The 18,083-nt window shown below is 48.6% G+C and overlaps 1 protein-coding gene across 1 annotated transcript; it reads left to right on the top strand.

Moving 5' to 3' along the window:
• The first annotated feature begins 3,954 nt into the window (after positions 1-3,954).
• LOC111849232 (phospholipid phosphatase 3-like) lies at positions 3,955-16,510 on the top strand. Its single transcript, XM_023821948.2, has 6 exons — positions 3,955-4,733; positions 12,594-12,751; positions 13,244-13,527; positions 13,698-13,755; positions 14,684-14,860; positions 15,171-16,510. The coding sequence occupies exons 1-6, from the start codon at positions 4,526-4,528 to the stop codon at positions 15,273-15,275; spliced, it is 990 nt and encodes a 329-aa protein (XP_023677716.1). The 5' UTR covers positions 3,955-4,525; the 3' UTR covers positions 15,276-16,510.
• Positions 16,511-18,083: the final 1,573 nt, after the last annotated feature.

Raw genomic sequence — 18,083 nt, 5'->3', positions numbered from 1 at the left:
TTCTAAACACCACGCCCCCTGGGGGGAGGAACAGATGATGTAAATCAACTTTGCAGTATAGTAGTCTTTTTCAATGACTACTTTGTACCCTGTGTCTAAAACAGAGCAAAAGGTACGAGGCAAATCGATAATTTAAACTGTTACTGTGATTAGCAGATACCTGAAGTGTAGCTTACCTTAGCTTCGTGCTTATTACAGCCCTTTAAAGCTAATTTATACTTATGCGTGGCTTATGCTGTTGCGAGCATTTATACTCCATTTATACTCCATCCCTATGGCGATACACATCTCGATACATTGCCAACAATTCGATATATTAAAGACTCATATGAAACACTGACTAATGTGATAGGACACGGTTCACCCCGATTGCGACACAATTCAACGCGTTGCGATGCAAAACAATATAGTGTTTTGCAATTCAATATGGTACAGATAGTGTAATTTTATTTCTTCCGTTCTTCTTAAGCAGACAGCAAATAATAAATAAACTAAAAAATGTGTCATTTTTACTTCACATATTTGTCTCTGTAGTACTGCAACTCAGTAAGCATATTGTTTATATATTGCATAAACATCATTCTATGTTAATAATTAGGGTTTTACTGATGCCAAACTTTTACACAAGATGCATACCAAGGTCATCCCAAATTGTATTTGGTGCACTTATTTAATATGGACACATTGTGAACTTTCATGCCAGTGCAATGCGAATTGGTTATAGCTGGTTTCTATGTATCGATCTGCAAATACAAATATGTATATATTTTTGCTCCCTGTGTCCCTGGCTGGATCATGTTCAGTTTTCTTTCCACTAATTAACTTCACCTGCTCCTTGTTGCTCCCAGTTCCTTATAGCCCCTTGTCAGTCCTTGTTATCAGTGTATTTCAGTGCCTTCCTTTGTTCTTTTCCTCAATCAGTCATTGTACTTGTTACTGAACGTTTGTGTGTTTGTCTTTGTAGCTGTGCCCTTTCCTTTTTATATGTATAATTGAATAACTAAAGATTAGACTATGTAAATGTGACATTTGTAGTATAATAAAATTATATAGTATAATACAATAGAGGGAAAACAAAATACAGAATAAGTCGCTTTAATATCTCTTACATCAATGTAGGTATAATGTCTAACACTTTTGATAACACGAAGATTATGCCATGAAAATGTTAAAATCAAACATTCATTTTCTAGTCAACGTGAGCAGAGAAACAGCACATTTCCCTGCCTGAATAACGGTTAACGTTAGGCCTTGTCCTGCAGCAAGTTACCTTGGCTCATGGGAGTTTTACACAAAATTTTTCTGAGGACAGGACGAAAAATTATTGGGTCAGAAAGATAACCAATCACATTGTAGAGGAGGTGGGTCCAAGCAACTAGAGGAGACGGGACCAACCAATCAGATGCAGCATCTTTGCAAAACATTGGCCCAGATCCAGTTGCTAACCGGGGTGCCTGTTTTGGCTAAGCATGGACATACTTTAACGTATATGGTACTTATCCTTCACAAAGTCAGTGCTAGGTTGTGTCGATAATTGTGTTAATGGTTAGTATTTATGCATGAAAAATACAGAAAGCCTGGAGTATGATCCAGACAGCATATGACACAAAATCTCAGGGTCAGCTCCTGTTGTGTCACTCTGTGTCCCTTCCCCCGTTGTCCTAGTCAGTAGTGTTTCCCCGCTCCCCATTGGTCGCATGGCTCAATGAGCTGACCATTTGGCTACCTGTTAACCACTCTGTTGTGTGTGGAATCCCACCTCCTTTGTTTTTGGATTTTGTTACCAGCACTTTGGTCAGCTGTTATTCTTGTTTTTAAAGTGCTTTATAAATAAACTTGACTTGACTTGACTAGTGTTTCATTTGTATGAGTTTTCTTGTTCCTGCGTCTTGTGATTTGTACTTGGTTTTGGTTTCGTTCTTTGTGCCCCTGCTTGTGTCTTTACCTGTCTGTAATTCCCCATTGTTAGATACTGTTCCTTGGTTAGTTCTTAGTTTCCCGGTTTAGTTCCTTTGAGTAAATTAGTTTCACCTGTGACCTGTTTTCCCAACCTTGTTCATTAATCTCACCTGCCCCTTGATAGTCTTGATACCCCTGTATTTAAGTTCCTGCCTCTGTTTTAGTTCGCCAGTGGTTCGTTGTGATTGTTGATGGTTGTTGCTGATGGTCTTGCTGCTATTTTTGATTCCCTGCCCATTTCCCTTTGTAGATCATTTAGTTTTGTTACTTTATCCCCTTTTTAGTTTCGACCCCTCGTGGTCTCATTTTCTTTTTTAGTGTTTCCCTGTATTCAGTCATGTTAAATAAACCCTTGTTGTCTCGTGAACCCTGCACTACTGGGTCGTCCACCTTCCTAGCTGGTCTCGCACCAAATCTGCCCGGATAAATTAACTTCCTTCGGGATTAATAAGGCATCTATCTATCTAAGGTGTGGAGCTTTCTGTAGGCCTATTTAACCAAGGACCAAATTTTCTGTAAAAATTAATTAAACCAGCAATACAGTGTAGTTACATAACGCCAAGCAACCACATATCAGAAAATTTAGAGAAACCCCACAATGACACAAGCAGAACATGTAAGCTCCACACACATAGATCCAGAGCAGAGACTCAAACTCTGGTCTCTAGAGGTATGAAGCACCACAGCAAGCCACTGTGCTATTGGGCCACCCATGAAGCTGAATATTTGCTCTAAATTATAACTCTTCTTTGTTGGTTTTAGCAAACAGGAAAGGTCCAAAGGTCCAGTTGCTTTCAGATATCTTGTGTCAACCAGAACAGGGTCACCGTGTATCGGGTTTTTCGCCGGACACGTCCTCGTTTTGGGCCCCCTTCCGGGTGTCCAGGTGGTTTTTCAAAAATCGCCGGGTTTGACCAAGTTTAGTGCTGTAACCCATGTGACCCAGTGTTGCAAGTTACAGTGGAGAACCAAGTGAAGGAAAAGGCTCCAAAGTTCAATATACGGCAGCCACTCAGTATCATACACGGTGTCTGCAATTAAGGCTCGTGCACACGTCTACTTTAAAAATTAAACGTGCACATGCTTATGTCACACTGCTCACGAGTGACGTTAGCTTTCAGAAACCATTGTCGCGTTCACACTTTTGTATTTGTGTGAGCAGTGAACCTCGTCATTTGCTTGAAGTTTAGCAGACTTTAGCTTAGCGTTCCATAACTTAAACATACAGCTTTTCTTCATTTTTTTATTGTAAATTGCTCATATTTTACAACTACAATTGTAATGCAAAAGGCATTTTCCTTTCATTTATATTTGTGACATTTTATGAGTACCCTCTGTTTCGTTTCACCAAATATGGCAGCGCTAAACCAGAAATATATTCATTTCGAGCACCAGCCAAGCTGGTGCTGAACACCTGACTTGTATTAATAAAAACTAATATGTAGGCCTATGTGTATGTAGGGCTATTTCAAACATCAAATATAGGACCCATTATTCTTTTCATTGTTTATTTTATTTAAATCTATTGATATCAATATGTAATTTTTCCAACAAAATGTCAATATGGCGATAGGGATCTACGTTTCATACGGTTTGAATTCAGCCCAAATAGCCCGGATAGTTAAGCCTATATCGTTACAATAACGTGTCCTTAAATGCAAGAACAAAACTTTTGGCATCACCGGTTAATGGAGGGTATCTGTATACAACTAGTTACGGCTAATTAACGTTTAATCAAAAAGGTTTTGATTGCCCTTCAACATTTTACATTGCTGTTGAGTTAATATTGCCCTCCGTATTTTAAGTAATTGAGAAAGCAACGAGTGCCAGTATTAGGCTGAGTAAGCATTTATGGCTCGAGCTTTTGGCTCGAATGTAAATCTAAATATTTGCATTTGCTTTAAGCGGATGCCTTTGTCCTAATTAAGTGACGTACAAGTGAGACATATAGCACATTAATAGAAAGGACGCAATGCTGGGGAGTCTGGGTTGGGGAAGTGTTGTTTTATTTTGGTGCGTACAGCTGAGGAGGAGGAGCACAGCTATCGGGTGTGAAAAGGCGGCCGCCTGGGGAAGGACAGAGATTCGGCAGATGTGAAGCGAACTGGCCGCGAAAGACGCAATGGGGACTGCAAGGGAGCAGGAGACCCTACCGATCCCTCCTGCACTGTGCACCGGACTCTGTGTTTTCAAGACCGGGCTGCGCTAATTCACTTCTTAGGTTTTGCGAGTGACGTGTAGTTTGCACGTCAACTTCTGTTAAAGGCAAAAGTTTTTTCTAAAACCACTAATATGATGAAATTTATATTTTACAGTTCAGGAAAGGGTCGAGGTTGTCTTTCTCGGCTGTTTTTGTTATTTTAAACACGTGCATTTTCAGACGCGCCGTTTCAGCTTGACTGCAGTACTTGACTTTTTAAAAGTTTTCTCGATAATCTTGTTTATTGTCGGAGGGGTTTTGAAGTACCGCCGCAAACCCCTAGGTCCTCATGCATTTGTCTCAGTGGCATTTCATGCTGGAAAAGTGCGGATCGGCTCCTTGAAACCGGACTGACGGCCGGGGGACATGCAGAAGCGGGACGCCGTCGTGTCGCTGAGGGACGCCGAGCTTCAAAACCGGCTCACCGGCGGTGGGGGAGACGACGAGGCACCGAGGCAGAACGGCACCGGGAAGAAGCATGCCGTCGCCGCGACCGATCTCGACCCTATGCACAAGTCACCGTGCAACCAGAGCAAGATGCTGGTGGGCTTGGACATCCTCTGTCTCTTCTTAGGTAAACATCTGGTTACTTTTCAGGATGACCCGCCTGTACCGATCACAGCCAACGCCGCTCTTAGCTTGCAAACCCCATAGTACTAACTTGTGGTTTGAGCATTGGTTTTCACAGAATTACTTCTGTTCCTTAAAACAAATATAGCCCACTTGCACACACAATTAGGCTACTTCGTTTTTAAATTCTGCCGAAGTGATTATAAGTAATAGGGCCGTAAGAGAGGACCCACTTGGTATCTGAACTTTTTATCTTCTGGTTCCGACTTCTCTTGTCAACAGTTTTTGGACGAAACTGTCATCCCTATTTATTTTGACTATCTAAGTTTCTGTATGCGATATGACTTAGTTTTGTCTTTTAAACGTAGTTGAAAAGCAATCTGCTTTTTTGCGTGTTTGTTACAGGCAATTATTCCTTTAGATCAGGCAGGATTTGGGGTGGGTGGTGATCAGCCCCCTTGTTTTTATGCATTTTCGTGGCTGGTCTAGTAATTGAAGAAAAGCACGCCAGGAATTCTCCCAGAGCAGCCGTGCAGAGGGCAAAATTGAATCCTCATGAAAGTCTGCCTTTCATGGGAGGGGGGGGGGGGAGGAAAGAGTCCACCGCCTCCATGCATATTGAGAGTCCATGCAGCCCAGCTTGTAAGGTGTCCGGCTGGGAGGGGGGGGATAAGCTCCGGTTCCTATGGCGACATCGAGGCGCGGGGAATTATGGGGAATGCAAATAAATATCCCCTCTGTTCAGAAATCCCATTTAAGCGCCGCATTATCCAAGCCAGGGCCGCATCGTTTACTGCCAAATTTTCTGCAGTGTTATGTAAGCTAATTAGAGAAATCTGCGAGGAGACTTGCGTTAATTTCTGTTCTCAGGGGCAAAGAAATATGTGGACGTGTTTGAGGAATCCCACAGAAGCTTCTGGAGGGAAGCAAAACAAGATGCGTCGCCACTTAATGCAAAAACAACGTTTTTGTTTCATTGCAGGCGTACGATTGCTGTTGACTTCGGAGTGTAACCATAGCTACTGGAAGAAACCCTGGCAATAAATGAAGCAGTTATACTTAGAGAAGTGTCGGCAGGTATAGGATGGGGGTTAGAAGGAAATGTGCGGCGGCGGCAGTGAATGGAAAGCCACAGATTAACGCGTGGTCGCCTCTCTGGGAGAATGGTTACATAAAAGCTTAGATTACTGGGAACCCGTCGAAGCAGCCAGGCAGGTCCCTACAGGGGCAGTTATGGCCCTGCCGTGCTTCCCAAAGGCAAATGGGATCACTTTCACCTGCCTGGCGTGGCTGCAGTCTGCCGCTGGCTATGGCATTAGCAGTTAGCGGCCGTGACTCACCGCCATGCGCGGACTCTCCCATTCAGAAGTTCAGCTCCAGTATAGGTCATGGCTGTAATCCAGCCTCCTCAGGTTCGGCCCTGGCCTGAGCGAGTGACAGGACGTTGGCTGTATGGGATAGAGATCCAGGAGGCTTATGGCATTGGGTATGGCCAACTGGTCAACGAGGGCTGAGCTTTCAGGTTCCTCCACACCTCGTATTTAATCAGTGTATCTTTTCCCCTGGTCTTTAAGCTCACCCTGGGTGATCGCAGGTTGTTTAGTCATTAACCTAATGGTTCGCTCACCGAAGCAGTGTTTCCACCTGTTCCAAAGCTCAGCTGTTAGCAGGGGTGTAGGAACTGGGGGGGGGGGGATGGGGAGGGCATGTACTCCCCCAATATGTAGGATGGCTTCATTCAACCCTCCAATACATACACATCTTTATATTTAAATAATTATGTTGTCTCCCCCCCCCCCCCAATTTGAAAATTCTCCTACACCTTTGGCTGTTAGCTGTAAGCAATATCCAAAGCCCCCTTTTTGTGATTGGTCATTTCCCATGCCGGGTTTGCTACCAAATTTGGACATAAACACCAACGCAGGTTCCGCATATTCTTAGCCAGGATGGGGTGACCTCATCACTCGGGCCACAGCATTGCCATGACCTCTCTGTTTCCACACTTCCCTTTTTCTCTGCCCCCCCCCCCCCCCCTTGTGTCACCTTTAACACCAGAGGATGGGGGATTTGTTTATCGTGATGCCACAAGAATCAGTGGTATTGCTAAAACATTGTGACAGCACACAAAGGAAAAATGTCCTAATTTGGGAATGAAGTGACCCCCCCTCCTTTTTAAAAAAATAATAGGACTAACACTTCGTGAGGACCAGCTCCGTGTTGAACCAGTGTCACCTGATTTGAGGATTTAAAGATGTCAGATGGACAGGAAGTGGCCCTTTGGTTTTCTCTGCCTCTTCTTATGGGATCAGCGCTTCCCCAGAAACCAGTAGCGTCCCAGTATGTCGCTTTGCTCTGCCGGTTTTTATGTCCCTTACATGCAGGTGCAGTACTGAATAACAGCCATCGGGGGCTTTTCATACATTTTCAGTTTGTGACTGTGAACTGTGTGAATGGAGTTTGGAAGCTCACAGGAAGCCTGGCTCACAGGAGGTGACGGGGGCAGCTCTGTGCATGTCCTGGCCTGAAGTGTGTGTGCATGGCTGTTTGTCGGGGCTTAATGGTCCCAGTGGGCTCCTTGGTAACCCTGAGGTTAGGCTGAGAGTCCAGCTGGAGGGGTCAAAGGGCAATAACACAGGTACTGTTTTTTGTGTGTGTTGTGTTGTCTGATAGCATGCCAGGACACGCAGCCGGCTTTGTGTCGAATCAGTCAGGGGGGGCACGAATCAGATCTGGGTGGGAGGGGCCGCTTTTATTACGGCAGATTAAATGACTGTCAGACATGGCTGAATGAGGCTCTCTACGCACATCTATACACACAACACACACTTTCACACGTCAGGGTGACAGTGCAAGGCTCCAGGACACAGCTGGTCTATGTGCTTCGACACAGTAACACAGGGACTCTGTGTGAACATAGGAGCACAGTCGGAGTGTGGGGGGGAATGAGCGGAGCATGTTGGTTAGAGGCAATAAACCTAACACCCTTCAATCCTGCTTCTAATTTGAAAGGGAAAAATACCCAGGTTGGGGGTAAATGACATTCCTGCAGAATGTGAGGGGTGGGGACCTCGTTTTCCACGGCACTGGCCGTCATGTTGGATTTAGCTGTTATGGTGCCTGATCAGGTGTGTGCCGGCTGATTTACGGCAGTGAAGCAGGCAGGACTAGGACAGACTGTTGGGATTTACAGAGAAATGTAGTAGATTCAGACTTGCAGGCTGCTAGACATCACAGTCTGGGTGGGTCAACACGGGTACCTGTCTGAAAACCTCAAAAGCCTATCTCCACCTCTATCTCATCCCTCTTTCCTGGCCCTTCCTTGTGTTTACCTGGCCGTGTTTAAGACTGCAGGGTGTTCGGGGAGTGGGTCCGGCTTTGTGGCCGTGGGTGAGGGTATTGTGAGGGGTGTGTCCCGGCGTGTCTCCTGGCACGGAAAGCTGCCGAGTGAGGCAGATCGGGTCTGACGTGCCGTGGCACGCCCAGCGTCTGAGGCCCGGAATGTCTCGGAACATTCCGTGGGGAATGAGCGTGCGCATGTGTCCGTGCGCATGTGTGCGTACAAGGCCTTGCTCTGTACATGCCTGAGGACTCAAAAGATACCGGGTATTTTCTTCTGCTGCTGAGATATCCCTTAATAAATTGTGCTGACGTATTCTCGCCGCACTTCTGCGGTGCAACGAACCACAACCGTGCCCGACACGGACGTGACACATGCCTGTTTAATTATTGACGCTCATCAATAGAATCAGAGCACGGTTAAACAGCGGAGCACATTCACTTATAGTAATGAGTTTCTCTAACCCTAACCCTAACCCTAACCCTAGGATGACCAAAGTCCGTCTGGTCATAGGTTTGGTCTGGGTTTGTGGGATTTCACGTTTGGAACGGGGCATACGCAGTCGAGACAACGATGGAGAACCACTTATCTGTAGGTTGAGCAAGGATGGAATCTTCAGTCGATTTGCCTTCACAGCTGTTGCCAGGGAAACGGTAGTCCTGGACACCCACCCATTGTACCCAGTGATTGCCCCGTCTGCGGTCTGCGTGCAGGTGGTCAATTGAGTGTGGGCAGAGGGGTGCATTCGTGACCGCAAAGCTTGCGGCAGACGGGATTGGGCCGCTTGGAGGTCATTATGAAAGTCACACGTGAGGGCAGGTCGCTTATGTGTACTTGTTTGGCATGGGCGTTTTCTTAAATCTGTTAACTATTTAATTGGCTGGCTGGCAAGCAAGGTCTTTGTTTATTTTTCCATTCTTGACATAATTTTTTTTATTTACCTAAGGTTTGCTACTTAATTAATTGGCACGTTGGGAGAGTGAGCACAGTTTGTCGGAGGAAGGACGAAGAGGATCTGAGAAGCATGAGAGCTGGTGATTTTGGGTGCACTGGGTTCTTCCAGGAAATCAATGAATGTCATTAGTGCCACCCGATGGACCCATTTTGCTGTTGTTCCACTAAACCCCCCTGGAGAGATTGTGCAGTTCAGCTTTTCATTTGGGATTTGGAGAAAAAAAAGAAACAGTAACCCCCCCAGATAAGGTTTCTGCCGCTTTATGAAATCTTTGACCTTGTGTGTGAGAGACTGAGCACCTGCTCCATCCAGGGGATCTCGGAGCTGCTTTCGTTTCCGATCGTCTGTCTCCATTTGTTTTCCCTGTCGGGTTGGGCAGGGGGGGGGGTGATGCGGGCCGGGCAGAAAAACAGGCCTCCAGCTAGAACAATGCCGCTCATTTACAGCCCCCCCCCCCCTCCTCCACCTCAGTAACCCTCAACCCGCCCATACACCTCTGCAGAATGATAATCAGCGCTGATATCAGTCAGACGGGAGTTGTTTGCTTACAATATATACAACACTCTAGTGTGTCGGAAAGTACGCAGTGAGCAGTGGAGTGGGATGAGATCCTAGGGTGAGGTGCAGCGTAGCAAAGAGTCCCTGATGTCTCTCCAGGGCGTCACCAGCAGCGGGGGGGGGGGGGGTGAATCCTGGGAGAAGGTTGATAAAAACAGAATGAAAGTTTAGCATGAATGACTTCCAGCACGTGAGCCTCTAAACTAATGTTAACAGGAGTAGGATGCCCCCCGTCTGGGTGTCTGGTCTGTCCTTCTCGCCACCCTGCTTCACCTGGTTTGGTTCAGTTCCCTGCTCTCCCAGTGACCTCCCCTCTGGGCAACCTGGGAACCAGTAAGTGATGGAAGCTCGGAGATCCCCGCAGACAGCGGGAGCAGCATGACCCGTGTTTGTCTCTCCCTCTTGCCTCCTCACTCGCCCCACTCGTTCGCTCACACACTCACTCCCTCGCTGACCTGTTTTCACTCACACACTTTTACTTCCAGGGGATTTTCCAGTCTTGCAGAACCTTCTGGTTCCCAGACACGCTCAGCATGTTGGGCTTCCTCAGTGCGGGACGCGCCCTCCATAGCCATCGGTAAATATGTCGCACGCGCGCCAGATTAACCCGTCTGCCTCGGCTTCTCTTCCCGCTGGGATCCACTGGCAATCAGGGTTATTCCAGTATGCCAGTCTGGGACAGGCTGAAGCGCACCCCCCAGATCCTCAGGAACCCGGAATACTTCTGGTGTCATTCCTGGCATCAGCGCTTCACATCATTGCCGCTGTCAAGTACTTAGCATGATGGTCCAGTGGCATCGTTCTGCTACACAAAGCTCTTGCTTCTGGAACGCGTCCCAGGCCCAGACGTGGACCCTTAGCTTAGCTTTTCTTTTCCCACCTCGCCAATGTTTAAATATGCTAATCCGTCATTGAGGTGAAGCAAAGATGGCCGCCATTCGCTAATTAGCTCCGACGTGCCGCTCTGGCCTCATTAACGTGAGCCAGAGCTCATTACAGGAGACGGATATAAACGCTGTAACATCCAAGAAAAAAAAACAACCCATACAACTGATTCAAATTTGGATTTTACTTTCCCTCCCTGTTCCCCGGTGCATTCTGGGTACGCATTACGGGGCCTGCATTGACATCATAATTGACGTTACATTTAGTGAATGTTAATAGCCACAAGGATAATAGAGGTACTAGCTATATTTCAATGTTGTTTACGCTTCACATTTATTTCGCTGCTGAGAACCTCCTGTCCCGAGCGACCTGTGACAACACGAAGCGGTCGCCGTGGTGATTTATTGGTCGCCTGGGATACAGTTGTTCTTCCTGCTGGCATACCGGGCCTGTTATGACATACACCCACCCCAGCCCATCCCACCCTGGCCTGTGCGTCTTTGGCTAGAGGACTGGGGGCGCAGGCCGGCGCATACAGGCGCGCACACACCCCATCAATAAACAGAGGGGGCCGTTCCAGGATGCTGACGTGAGCGGCGCCGTTGGCTGACCCCTTGTATTTGTCAAACCGAGTTATTTAAATGGAGCGGTAATGATTAACAGGCGTTATCTCCATTCGCCAGTGCAAATGCTCCTTGTTCACCAGGGGAAGAAGAATTTTCTCCCACAGCACCTTACTGTTTGCTGGTACCTTGAGGTACTGAGTCAACTGGAGGGGGTGGGCATGTGTGTGAGCCAGCTGGACTGGCAGCCTCGTCGAGTCCCCCCCCCCAGCCCCCATATCCTGAATGAGGCTGGGGTTGCCGAGCCCCCCCCACCCCACCCCAGCCCCTGTAGCCTGAATGAGGGCGGGGTCTCCTCTCCCTTATAGCCGCTGAGCCCAGCGTTCTGCTCACAGAGTGCGGCTTGGATGATTAATCCTCACTTCCTCGCTGGCGAGACACTTGTAACTTTGAACCGAGCCCGGACGGTAGGGGGGGGGGTCCAAAGGCGCATGCCAGCGTGGTGAGGCGCCCAGGGCTCTGGATGAGCCGCCGCCGCCGACAGGGTAGAGAATCGCATCGTCTTTTTCATTTCTCCTCTGCTGGATCCCAGTGGTTTTTGCCCACTCAGGCCCCCAGATGGGTCTCGGGGGTTGAGTAAAGGTTGGTCTGCCACCACAAACCCCCCCCCCCCCCCCCCATCCGGGCCTTCCACAATCATCTGCACTGCCTCTCTCTTATGCTCCTGGCTCAAGCGCTCATGGACAGCGGCTTCTCGGAACAGCCCCCCCCCCCCGTCTCAGTGCTGTGGTTTAGTGTTACATATTAGCCCAGCAGATGGAGGCTCATCCCCCCCCCACGACCCCGTGGCTACGTGCTTCCCCAGGCACCAGGAAACGAGGGTGGGTTCACGGCACGGTCACGCCGACCCCAGCAGGCTCGGATAACCCGGGGGGGTCGTGTACATATAACCTTATCGCTCTGCGGCCCTTGACCCCGTGCCTTTGTGTCCCTGCTCTTGTGCGAGCCGGAACGCGCTGGGACTCCCTGGACGGTGTGCAGGTTAATGATTGGTCACGCTCCAGCGATGCGGCCAAATCAAAGCGCTTTGTGTGTTGTTTGTTTTGTCTGGGGAGGGAGACCTTGATGGTTTAGACAGAGCAACCCGGAGGTTGTAAGAGGTCCACTGATAAATGACTGTCAGACATGGCTGAATGAGGCTCTCTACGCACATCCATACACACAACACACACTTTCACACGTCAGGGTGACAGTGCAAGGCTCCAGGACACAGCTGGTCTATGTGCTTCGACACAGTAACACAGGGACTCTGTGTGAACATAGGAGCGCAGTCGGAGTGTGGGGGGGAATGAGCGGAGCATGTTGGTGAGCATGTCTGTGTGCAGCCAGGCGTTAAGCTGAGAGTGGTTACAGATGTTCCTGGCCCCCGGTGTGGGCTGGGTGCTGTGCCCGCATGCCCCTTGCATACCTCTGTGTGGTGGGAATGCTGGGAGATGCAGATGTCAGTGCAGATACACGCAGGCACACGTGAATACTCGCGGCTGACCTCCGCTCTCCCCTCCCCAGTGTCGATCCCCTTCTTCGTCTGCGAGTTCAAGGTGGTGGTGGCATACAAGAGGGGCTTCTTCTGCGGGGACACCAGCATCATGTACCCGTACATGGAGAGCGAGTCCATCCCTGACAGCGTGCTTATTTCCGGCGGCATCATCATCACGGGGCTCACGGTAAGAGAGCCCGCTTACCCACAATGCCCCTCTGCAGTTACAGATACGTTCTTTGGGGTGTTCAGGTCACGACCGTTAACGACACTGACCAATGGTTACACGTTAAGCATATGCTGTTCCGATCTTAAGCTCTCCCTGGGTCACATGACTCATCTTATTAGGCACGATTGGTCACTTACAGAACATTTAGTAATTCCAGATGGTCTCTGCTTACAGTGTTCTGGTGTTCTTGTTTATGCATTTTGATGTCCCCACAAACTTGTGGTGGATGGATGGATGGAGGGATGGATGGATGGAGAGATGGATCAATGGATGGAGTTGTAATGTTCTGATCCATGCATCCAGGTTCGATATCCTGAAGTGTGTATTTTCTGGTGTCCCATTGACCTATGAGCTCTACAGGAATTAATAATGAATGAAAACGCCTGGGAATCTGATTGCATGCAGGGGAAAAATAAATGACAGATCTCCGTCTTCCCTCTCGCTCGCCAGATCGCCCTGGGCGAATGCTACCGCGTGCGTTATCGCGGCGTACATTCGCGCGCCTTCGTACGCAACCTCTACATCTCTACGCTGTACAAGGAGCTGGGCAGCTTCCTGTTCGGCTGCTGTGTGGGACAGTCGCTCACCAACATGGCCAAACTGGGCGTGGGACGCCTGCGGCCGCACTTCCTGTCCGTTTGCAACGTCAGCTACGCCTCACTTGGCTGCTCGCCAGGAGAGTACGTCTCCGACTTCACCTGCAAGCGGAAGGACAAGATGGTGGAGGAGGCCAGGTGAGAGTTTCTCTCTGGGTGTCCAGAACAGGCGACTGGAAATATATCAACTCAAAACACTGCCTGTTAGCCACCTAAATCCCGTTGTGTGTGTGTGGGGCGTGTGTTTGTTGACATGCTGAGAAGGTGATAGGTAACCTTTTTTCCTCTGCATTTCCTGTCCTCTGCAGGAAGTCCTTCTTCTCAGGACACGCCTCCTTCGCCATGTACACATTGCTATACCTGGCGGTAAGCCCCGCCTCCCCGCCCGCCTCTCGTTCCAACCGCATTTCACACACGTTAGCGCCTGGGGCGGCACAGCTGGGCTTTGGGAAGCGCGTGCACGCCCGTGCTGACAGAAATGTGGCCCAGCTTGTGCAGACAGGTGGCTGTTGATTGGCAGGCACGCGTGCGCTGTAATTGGCTGTTAGGGCTGTCAGTCACAGCAGAGGGCGATGATGTCGCTGTGATTGTGAAATGCTACTTATAGGCACGCACATGCATGTAGATGTAGATATGGGAAAATGAAGCAGAGGATCTTGATCTGGCCATCCAGTCTGAACCTGAATTACAGTGCAGAACAGTTCAGGGTTAGGGTTAGGGTTAGGGTTAGGCTTAGCTCTCCAATCCACTGCGAGCTTCTTAACCACTGTATCCCTCATGTAACAGCGCCCCCTTGCTTTCCCACTCTGGGAGTGACGCAGGTGAACATCGTTTTTAATGTAATGGCCTTTGATAGCCTCATGGAAGGTCTCATTTAACCAAACTGTTCTTATCTTATCGCGGCAAAATGGACTTTACAAGGAGACAGACATGTTATTTGTGGTTGAATTCAGTCGAATTAGGGTAGAAAATCAGTAACAGATGTATTGTCAGTAGTATTAAGAGTATACTACATTATACTACTTTGTAATGCTTTGAATAGAGTATAGTACACTGCTGGTTTATTACTAAATTAATTCCTGAAAATGTTAAGCCATATATTGCCATGTGAATTTTATGATTTATAATTAAAGACACAGTTGCAGTATTACTGACATATGTTATGCAGGCCCATTATAACATACACTGATTCAGACAGACCAGCGACTCTTCCGACTCCCACGATGCAGGTGTTCACACTGCGGTCAGCTGACTGGCGCTGCTGTCATGTGACCTCCGGCCCTCCCCCTCTCAGTTCTACCTGCAGGCACGGTTCACATGGCGGGGGGCGCGGCTGCTGCGGCCCATGCTGCAGTTCCTCCTGGTGCTGCTGGCCGTCTACACAGGCCTGAGCCGGATCTCTGACTACCGGCACCACCCCACCGATGTGCTGACGGGCTTCCTGCAGGGGGCGCTCACTGCGTACTGGGTGGTGAGTGGCTGTCTCTCTTGCCTTTCCCCAAGCATGAAGGTGGGGCAGTGTAACGAGGGCCATAATTGATACGAAGGGGCTCACCTTGGCCCTCTTTAGCCAATGATATGTTTTGAATCAGTGAGTGACAGGGGAGGAGCACTCTGGTGGCCAATCAGCTTTCAGCTCAGGCCAGTGCCCCTCTGGCCTCACCCCTGAATACACCCCTGTATTTCCCTGTGTGTATCTAGCATGTGGGTGACTGTCATTAACCTCTGTCTACCTGTATGTCCCTCTGCATCTCTAATTTCCGTCTCTTTCTGCCTCATAGGCGTTCTATATCTCGTCCATGTTTAAGACGTCCCATATCTGCATGAGCCCCACCAGCCTGTCCTCCATAGAGAGCCCCCTCTCCAGCCAGCAGACGGACTGCTAGCTGTGCTGGGAGGGGGGGGGGTGTTCTTGGGCGAATGGACTGAAAGAGCCACAGAACAAGACAAACAGTGACCCCATCCATCAAACTCAGACAGGAGTCTGCCTGTGACAGAGACAGAAGGGTCTGGAAAACGTGTCCTACTACTTTCTCTAAAGCACATGTGTAACCCTGTCCTCAGGACATTAGCCTGGGGTTATTTACAAATGCTAATTACACAAATGCCAATCATATACTAGTTGTTTTGTTATTGCTAGGGAGGTTTTAGCTGTTGCTGCTAATCATTATCTTGGCTAATAATTGTTTGTGTTTGTAATTAATTATGTGAATGTCTGGGGAGGAGGGAGACTCCCCTTTTCAGTGTTTAGCCCAATGCTGCAAGAATTCAAACCACTACTCGGCACCTTTCATTAGTATGGGCGATCACATGACCTGCCGTTCTGGCTTCTCATACCTTCACCTTCCTAAACAAGGTCACCATTAGCAGCTTCACTGGTCCGTTTATTTTTTATTTTTTGGGAAGTTCTGCCAAAGATTGGATCTGGGGAGCTGGATTATGGAGGTGAGCGTGTTGGTGTACATTCGCGTTCGTGCGTGTTCTCCCCGTGGCTGCGTGTGTGACCTCAGAGCCGGAGGCATCATTCTACCACTTTGAACGCATCAGACACCTAAAACAAACCTTTTTGCCTTGGAATACTACTGTACGTTTTTCGATGAGTCGGATCCTAACAGAATCTCTTCTGAGGTGCGTGAAGAACTGTTACTGTACCTGAACGGACCACTTGCGTCTCTCTGCGGAGAAACGACGACTGAAAATAACTGCTTACTCAGTTTAGTGCTCGTTATCTTACCAGCCATGTATCCAAATAGATAGCACTTAAAAGACCTAACCAGACAATTTAATGTCATTGTCATATATTATTTTTATCAAGCTGTAATTTAAATATATTTGTTATGTCGTTGTCTTTGATTTGTCAGTCGATTGAAAATAAATGTATATAAACAGTTGTTAATTGATATGACTTAAGCAAGTATTAAAACTATTATAGTTACTTTTGTATATTTTCTCTGGTTTTAATCAGGTACACAGTGTTCTGTTGTAGTTTTAGCTACTAACTGAGCCAGTAAAGTATAAATATAAAAGGTATATTTGTTCCACAGTTTTGTGTTTTGTTTTGTGCTCTCTGTGAGCGGAATAACCACTGTACACAAGCCAAATAAATGAATGTTGAATCGATTATAGGACTTACATGTGTTTCCTACAGCAGTCCTTTTTTTAGATGTGTTTTGTAATTGTCTGCCACTCCCACCCTTTTTGAAATCTAATCTCAGCTTCCTGCTGAAGGATATTGTGAGTACAGGCCTGCATGTTGTTTTGGATAACTTTGGGGGCTGGCCTCCTCCAGGAGGTCTTAGGTGAACAGGGCCAGCTGGCCTCCTCCAGGAGGTTTTAGGTGAACAGGGCCAGCTGGCCTCCTCCAGGAGGTCTTAGGTAAGCTGCACTGCTCTAGGAGGTTTTAGATGAACAGCCCCAGCTGGCCTCCTCCAGGAGGTCTTCGGTGAACAGGGCCAGCTGGCCTCCTCCAGGAGGTTTTAGATGAACAGGCCCAGCTGGCCTCCTCCAGGAGGTCTTCGGTGAACAGGGCCAGCTGGCCTCCTCCAGGAGGTCTTCGGTGAACAGGGCCAGCTGGACTCCTCCAGGAGGTTTTAGTTGAACAGGACCAGCTGGCCTCCTCCAGGAGGTTTTAGGTGTACAGGGCCAGCTGTGCTGCTCCAGGAGGTTTTAGGTGAACAGGGCCAGCTCACCTCCTCCAGGAGGTTTTAGGTGAACAGGGCCAGCTGGCCTCCTCAAGGAGGTTTTAGGTGAACAGGGCCAGCTGGGATGCTCCTCTCCCATGTCATCGTCTATGTGCAGATAAGCCTAAGCCAAGCAAACACAACAAGTACCCTTTATCCCCCTGTTACAAAAAAAGAAAAGTATTGAATAGTTGTACTTCTTCTGAGTGTGGGCCTTTGTTCTCGTACAGTGATGGACCGTGGACTTTCCCTTTGGTCTCTCCTTTCAAAGGCACCTAAGCGTGACGCATCAGCATGGGTCATGCCGCTGTGATGCTGGGAGGGGGTGGGGGTAATTTGTCAATCTAGACAGTCGCTGTGGCCCAGTTCCCCTCCCACAGCGGCCCCCCTCATGCCGTCTACACAGCGACAGTGCGGTAAGCCTAGCGATCTTTCAGGCCTGTCTGAACCCATTCAGTCTGCGGAAAACAAATGAGTCTTTTTTTGTTCAAGTGTGAAAGAAAACAAAGGAACTCAAGTGGCCCCTCTGCCCCCCCCCCTTGTACAGTCACCCACAGTTATCAGTTAGGCCTCATTAGATAAGAGGAAGAAGAAAGAGTCCCTGGGATATCTGTGGCGGATGTTACAGGCAGCGATTGGGATCGGTGGGGGCCGGATCCACAGTCCACTGGGGCCACGTAGGCTTTGGCGCACCTGCATTCCTCCCCCCTCAGCCCCAGGGGACCTCATACCTGACAGGGTGCACTTTGCCCATTATCTGATGGGCACGGTGGGGCTGTGTGGCCTGTGTAGACGAGGTGGGGGGGAGATCTGGGTCACCGATTGGCCCCTGATGGGGAGATGGTGGCTGGTGGGCGGGCGAGGGAGGAGCTTCAGACTTCTCCAAGTCCATCTTATAGATGCAGAACTATCGATCAGCTTTTCCTGCGATGCAGATAGTGGAAGGGTGTGTCACTGCACGTCCGCAGTACCATAAAGCTGTCAGGAGGGCTGCCGTTTTGCAGACAAACTCAT

This window comes from Paramormyrops kingsleyae, chromosome 22, assembly GCF_048594095.1.
Source record: "Paramormyrops kingsleyae isolate MSU_618 chromosome 22, PKINGS_0.4, whole genome shotgun sequence".
NCBI classification, from domain to species: domain Eukaryota; kingdom Metazoa; phylum Chordata; class Actinopteri; order Osteoglossiformes; family Mormyridae; genus Paramormyrops; species Paramormyrops kingsleyae.
Note: the sequence above shows the minus strand (reverse complement) of the source record. Positions and strands in the feature narration are given on the sequence as shown.